Genomic DNA, 7,231 nt, shown 5'->3' on the forward strand with positions numbered 1-7,231 from the left:
GATTAAAACCTAAGTTACAAAATAAGCAAAGTGTTCCGCAGCTTTCTGGGATGTCTCGTCATCACCTGTTTACAACTTTTATTGGCTACTAAATGGAATGAACATTGGAACACTTCCCTCTTCCTTCTCCCAGTGTCCTCAGAAATTCGGATGAGGGATAAGGCCTGATATGGCTCCTTCAAGCACTAAAATGACATCAGAACACGGGTCCCACAAGAAACATACATACATGCAAAGCACTCTTCAGATAAGGTGAATGATGAAAAATCGTAAATAAATTATAATAAACAATGCAAGCATTAAGATTTTATTTATTTATATGATTTTATTTTATTTTTTAAAAGTAATCTCTGCACCCAATGTGGGGCTCCAACTCATGACCCCAAAATCAAGAGTTGCATGTTCTACCAATTGAGCCAGCCAGGCACCCCCAGATTTTATTTTTAAGAATCTCTACACCCAACATGGGGCTCGAACTCACAACCCTGAGATCAAGAGTCACATGCTCCACCGACTGAGCCAGCCAGGAGCCCCAGTGCAAGCATTTTTAAACTTACTGTTGGAAACAGCAATGTAAGTCACATAAAATCAACTTGGGAATAACTGTCCTATTGTTGCCCCTCTATGATTATTACAATAATGAGAGTGATTCATAGAGCAGACTCATCTGAGAACAGAGCAAGCCAGCTCCGAGGGGTGGGGAGGCAGGTCCCTATACACCTCCCCATCACTGGCTGCTGAACAGAAGGAAGCCTGTGAAAGTCGTGTCATCGTCCTCATCTGCAAACAGGCCATTAAACCTCTCCCCTCCTGTGGCCTGCATCCACACCTCATCTCCCAGCTTCAGTGGCAGCACCATGCCACCTGACGCCTGGTCCTCAGAGCTCATATAACCGTCCTTGGTGTTCAGTATTTTCACCCCATTTTTGACCAAAGATACCTGAACATTCCTGGAGAAAACCGTGATGTGGTAGGTGAAGTAATAGACCCCGGTAATATGGCAAGTGAACTTCCCCGTGGCTACGTCGTAATGATTGAACTCATTATACAGGATCTTATCAAATTTAATGGGCACATCTGAAGTAGGAAACTTGCTCAGTACTGTGAGCCCCACCGTGAAAGCACTCTTGGGCAAGACTGGAGTCTCGCCAATTTTCCCTTTCTCGCCTCGGTCCCCTTTCCAGCCTCTCATTCCCCGGACTCCTGGATCTCCCTGGGGTCCCAAAGGTCCAGCATCTCCCTTGGGGCCAGGCTTCCCAATGGGGCCCACGGGGCCAGGTAGACCCATTGGGCCCGAAGGCCCAGTGCTGCCCTTTAGCCCTTCTGGACCAGTGGGCCCCACACTGCCTTTATCCCCCTTTTGCCCTTGAGGGCCAGTCTCTCCCCTGAGGCCTTTCTCTCCCATGGGACCAACAAATCCCTTTGGCCCATGTTTCCCTGGCGGTCCTTGTGAGCCTTGATCGCCTTTGACACCTTTGGCTTCAACTTTTCCATCTGCTCCTAGGTGGAAAAAGAGAGAATAAAGGAAAAGATGATTTGTGAAACATCAACTTCTAAAACCAACTTCGGCTTTTCCATTGTTGAGCATACAAATGAAGTAAAGCAGTGCCCAGTATCAGTAGATGCTCGGGGTCTGAACATTAATTTACTCCTAAATTGAGTGCACAGCATACACATACACACGTGTGTGGATGCAAAACACCTTCTGACTCCTGTCTACTATGTTAGTGTTGGGGTTCACATTAGATATTACAGCTCTTTAATATCACAGCCCAGTATTTGACCACTAAGCAACGCCGATCCTTGAGAACACATCTTTGGAAGAGGGAAGAACGTCCAAAGGCAGATGAACTCAGGCTGCTTTCGGTTAACTGACAACTCAGCCCTAGTTCTGGGACATCCCCTACAAAGCTTCTCATGGGAGTGAGCACAGAATAAAGTCTTCCTAAAGTGTGGCAGTCACTGCTCTCTGTTGACCACTGTACCGACTGTGTCATGCTGGTCCTCACTGTGCATACGTTCTTGATGCTTCCCTGTCTCCCCCTCCCCGACTGGAGAGCAGTGGTTATGAGCACGGAGTCTGGAGTTAAATACCAGGATTTAGTCCTGTCTCCTCTACAGAGGCCCAACGTGACATTAGGCAAGCTGATTAGCCACCTACACCTCTGTTCCCTCATCTGTAAAATTGGGATAATGATACTACCTCATGTATAGGCTGTTGTATTGAGTCAGTACATGAAAAGCACTTAGAACACCCTAGCACAAAGTGAGCATTATTTGTGTTTGCTCTTGCGACTATTCTCTCCCCCCATAATTCACAACTACCGGAGCCCTCCTTACCCCTCAGGGCCCAATTCCAGTGCCACCTTCTCCATGCAGTCTTGCCAGAAGCCCTGAGTCAATTTAATGTCACTCCTCAATCTTCATCCACTAACCCAGGCTTCAGCGAACCACGGCCTGTGAGCCAAATCCAGCCTCCCACCTGTTTGTATGGCCCACAAGCTAAGAATGGTTTGCAGTTTTAAATGGTCACAAATAATATTTGACAATACATGAAAATTATATAAGATTCAGATTTCGGTCTTCATAGAGTTTCACTAAAACACAGCCCTACTTACTTATGTAGCATCCGTGGCTGCTTTTCACGACAGTTGTGCCTGAGACCGCATGGCCTGAGAAGCTGAAATTACTTACAGTCTTTCCCTTTACAGAAAAAGAATCACAGGCTCCTGGAGAGCAAGAGCCATGTTGCCCTATTGTTAGGTCGTCCTCAGAGCCTAGCAAAGGACTTGTCCTTGGTGAGCACCAAATGGTTATTAAGTCACCGATGGCTCAGAATTAGAGCATGGTAAAATGGAACACAATTTCTGACCTCGCTCTCCTTTCTCTCCATTCATTCCATCCTTCCCTGGACCACCAGGATGTCCTGGTTCTCCTAGGTGGAAGAGAAGAAAACAGACAAGAGTTAAAGTTCCAGTTCTGCATTTCCTAGACATTGGTCTCTATCGGGAGTGTAGACCAAAGAGTCCTGGGTGTGTGCCCAGCCCTGACACGCACACTGCCCCTCACAGAAGGCAGACGTGAGTGAGCGCCAGGGGTGCGGAGTTGTACAAGAAGTGAATTATGAAATGAACTGGGTGGACCTCCCAAGCACCCAGCTCCGGGAAGGCAGAACAGGAAAGGAATATGTGCACAGATGATCACAATTACGTCTTTCTCTGGTGAGGGGAACTCGGGTAGTGACTGATCATTGGAGGTACTGGGTGGCCTTCTCGCTTCTCCTTTTCTGTCACTCTTGCACAGAGTGGAATGGAAGGTTCACTAGCCTCCTATGAAAACACAGATGATTATGGTTACCTGGCAATATTTGGGATGGAAGGGAGGATTCTGGAAGGATCTCTCCAGCACTTTAGAGTGGTGGTAAATGTCACTGATCAAGCTGGCATGGCAGACGCCATTGGAAACATCAGATGAGTGAGGTTTTGCCTACCACACATCAATTTTGAGCTTAGAGCAGGCAACCCTGAGCTCCGACTTCCCATGTTACAAGTCAACGTCTCTAGAGCCAAAGGCGGTCCTTGCTGTAAGGAAGGAGAGTGGAAGCAAAAGATGAAGGGGTCATGAAGTCAGAGTTGTATCCTGTGCATGTACATACATATGCACACACATGTGCACCCACATCCACACATACATGCACACTGTGGTCCCAGTAGGAGGTTAAAAGAATGGATTTCACTGACATTGAGATTTTGCCATTAACTTGCACTGGGCTTTTTACTACCCAGAAATAAGACTGGTCTAATGCCAAAAAGTGGCATGGACTCACTGGAGATGTTATCCCTTGGAGACCCCCAGCGCAGATTTGCAGGGCAATGGTTGGAAAGATGGTTGGTGACCGTCTGCTTCATCCAGCCCACCCAACAAACCCCTTGGAGCACCAAATGCCACAAACAGGGAAACACCTAGAAACACCTAGACTTTCCTTCATCTGTATAGCAGACTTCCCATAAGTAATTTGTTCTAATACTCATTTCTCCAGATTAACAAAGACTTTTTAAAAATCCATATGCCAACAGCATTTGCTGGCAAAGCACTAATTTTAGTCCATCCTGAAGTTGCTTTCTGTGTATTATTTCAACCACTGTTAATATAGCCAGAGGAATGGCTAATCTTCTGATATGATTATAAAATATCAAGAAGGCTTCTAAATGTTCATCATTAAGTTTAGCGACGTTTTCATACTATAACGTATAGCTGAGGAAAAACGACAGTGGTTTGTGGTCACGTTCCACAAAGAGTCCTGAAATGTCTAATTAATTGGGGGTGCTTCTATTAATAATTGACAGTTTACAGTGAGGATGAGGCATCTTAATGAATGTAAATGTAAATTCATATGTCCAAACTCCTAAAATTTCTAGGTTTTTGTCAGATCTGATTAGTTCATCATTGATTTCTCCTACTCATGTATGGTTGAAGAGTTCACACTAAGAAGACAGATGACAGCTCTCCTATTTTCATGGGATTCTTTAATGTTTGCATTATCAAGTCAACCTTCAATCTTCAATTTCTCTGCAGAAGTATTTCAGGCACCCATCTGTTTGTGATAGTTTGATAGGACAATTTGAAAATCCCTTGGGCTGGGCTGTAACCACAATACACCACAGTGCGCTGATGGACAGTGAGTGTGTGAGGGCACAGGACATATTTCAGGCCTCAAATGACACGTCTATCTGCAAAGGGACCAAGTGAAGCCACCCAAGCCAATTCACATATTAAATATTTTTAAAGCTCAGTTTTTTTCTTCATCTAAATTTATCTTTTAAAATGTCAATGGTAGGGGCGCCTGGGTACCTCAGTTGGTTAAGTGTCCGACTCTTGATTTTGGCTCAGGTCCTGATCTCAGGGTCCTGGGATTGAGCCCCATGTTGGGCTCTGTGCTCAGCAGGGAGTCTGCCTGAGATTCTCTCTCCCTCTCCATCTGCCCCTCCCCCACTGACTCATTTTCTCTCTCTCTCTCTCTCTCTCAAGTAAATCTTTTTAAAAAAATAAAATGTCAGTAGTAGTTTTGATGTTTTTTCTCTGCACTGAGATAGATCAATCTGCTTATGTCTCAGATATGTGACCCTATGGTCAGACGCAGGCTCAAGAAGCCCATTCAAGAACCAAGCCTATCAGTTCGTGTTATGGAAACCACTCACATATCCTGGCTTTTGCAAATCTCCTTCCTAGAGGCTGGATTCTGTCCCCAAACTCCCAAACCCTGGGGCAGGCCCCAACACAGGGCATACACACCTGAGTACCGCTGTGTGGCTTCAGTTACCGTCTACTTTTGTTTTCTCTGTCACTCCATGTCACCTGCCTCACTGCGTGGCAAGGCATTAACTCTCCCCTGCACTGCAGCCAGGTGCTCTCTGCTAAATATTTACAGTCAGATTTCTCTATAGGCCCCGTGTGCCAAAGACCCACCATACCTGCCATCTGAGGCAGAAAAATCTATAACATCATATACTCCTGAAGATGGCCTGTAGTATCAGAGGTGATGGCTAACGGTTGTCCCCTCTAGATGAGAGCGCCCGTGGAGGGGGGGCCCTGTTGGTCTGGTCCTGCACTGTCGCCCAGAATCTCACCTGGAGCAGGCTCTCGGCTACTGCTTTCTGGGCAAGGGCTGCACGAATGAAGGAGGGGGGAGTGGGCAGGTGATGGCTATGCTCATGATGAATGAACGAATGATCTCAGAGGAACAGAGGGGTAAACGCAAGGGCAGCTGAAGGCCACCAGGTGCTGAGTACCTGCCTCACCCTTGTCGCCCTTTGTGCCATCTCGTCCATCTCTCCCAGGCAAACCATTGTGACCAGGATTCCCCGGGACGCCAGGGTGCCCTTGCCTGCACGTGTCCTGCGAGTTCACATTTCTCGTGCAGATTCCAATGACAAGCAGGAGCAACCAGATCCTCATGGTTCAGATGACGGAGCTGAACTGCAAGAGGGAAACAAAGACCAAAAGGAGAAGCCTTTGTTGCTGGGACCACAGACACACCCTTTGTTCCTTGCCGTGGGACCCGGACCCAGCCTGGCTCAGCCTTGGACAGAATGGTCAGGGCAGATAAGGGCAGGACCTGGTAGCAGACAAGCTGCTTGCAATCAGAGGGCCATTGTTCAAGGACGCCTGGGTGGCTCAGTCGGTTAAGCATCTGCCTTCAGCTCAGGTCATGACACTGGGTTCCTGGGATAGAGCCACGCATCGGGCTCCCTGCTCAGCGGGAAGCCTGCTTCTCCCTCTGTCTCTCCCCCATTTGTGCTCTCTCTCTCATAAATAAATAAAATCTTTAAAAAAAAAAAAAGGAAGAAAAAGCAGAAGGCCATTGTTCTTGGAAGGAACACATGTGACCGGGACTGCTTTTAATGGTGAGTGGTCAAGGAGAAAGCCAAGGTCCAAGTCAGATACTTCCATTTATCACTCTACTTTGGGTAAATCGCTTTTCAGAGCCAGAGAAGAGATTAATACTTGTCTCCCAGGGCTGCTGTAAAAAACAAATTTGATCACAATGTGCATGAGAGCACATTTTCACTAGGAAAGCAAACTCTGGCAGCTACTTGTACACGCCTGTTCACAGCAGCCTTATTCACAGTAGCCCGAAGTTGCAAACAACCCACGTGTCCACGGACACATGACTGATTGTACAGAATGTGATATACACAGTGGACTATTACTCAGCCTTAAAAAGGAAGGAAATTCTGACGCATCCTACAACAGGGATGAACCTGAAGGACTTTATGCTAAGTGTAATCAGCCAGACACAATAGGACCAGTACGGTAGGATTCCACTCGTATGAGGCCCCCAGAGTAGTCACATTCACAGAAACAAAGTAGAATGGTGGAGGCAGCAGCCAGGGGAGGGGGACTGGGAGCTCCTGTTCAAAGGGGATGGTTTCAGTTTGGGAAGATGAAAAAGTTCTGGAAGTGGATGGTGGGGACAGTTGAACAATGAGAACGTCCTTAATGCCACTGAACTGGACACTTAAAAATGGCTAAAGTGGTAAATTTTATGTCACATCTATTTTACCACAATAAAAAAATAAAATGGAATGAAAAAGTAAAATGTTCCAAGCAGTCCTATGATCAGATGTGTTCTTTGAGTTAAGGTTTTGTTTCTCTGGGAGACTGCGGCGAAGGGCACGCGCACACGCATCGCAGGGCACCCCGTTTGTGAAGCACACTTGCACGTCCTCTC

General features: G+C 46.7%; 1 protein-coding gene across 1 annotated transcript; it reads right to left on the reverse strand.

Annotated features, from left to right (window-relative positions):
- Positions 1 to 415: 415 nt before the first annotated feature.
- C1QTNF9 (C1q and TNF related 9) lies at positions 416 to 6,209 on the reverse strand. The gene is made up of 3 exons (XM_028106135.2): positions 5,790 to 6,209; positions 2,873 to 2,935; positions 416 to 1,500 (listed from the first exon to the last, which is right to left on the reverse strand). The coding sequence occupies exons 1-3, from the start codon at positions 5,953 to 5,955 to the stop codon at positions 728 to 730; spliced, it is 1,002 nt and encodes a 333-aa protein (XP_027961936.1). The 5' UTR covers positions 5,956 to 6,209; the 3' UTR covers positions 416 to 727.
- Between the last annotated feature and the right edge of the window lie 1,022 nt (positions 6,210 to 7,231).

The sequence above is a fragment of the Eumetopias jubatus genome, unplaced genomic scaffold (genome assembly GCF_037043125.1).
Source record: "Eumetopias jubatus isolate StellerSeaLion01/CBP00866 unplaced genomic scaffold, mEumJub1_p1.0 scaffold_3, whole genome shotgun sequence".
NCBI lineage: Eukaryota > Metazoa > Chordata > Mammalia > Carnivora > Otariidae > Eumetopias > Eumetopias jubatus.

Excerpts from the sequence above, each read along its gene's own strand:
- C1QTNF9 (XM_028106135.2), bottom strand. The coding sequence starts at position 5,955 with ATGAGGATCTGGTTGCTCCTGCTTGTCATTGGAATCTGCACGAGAAAT. Across the intron at positions 2,936-5,789 it reads GGGCGACAAGGGTGAGGCAG|GAGAACCAGGACATCCTGGT; the intron begins GTACTCAGCACC and ends TCTTCCACCTAG. Across the intron at positions 1,501-2,872 it reads TGGAGAGAAAGGAGAGCGAG|GAGCAGATGGAAAAGTTGAA; the intron begins GTCAGAAATTGT and ends TTTTCCACCTAG.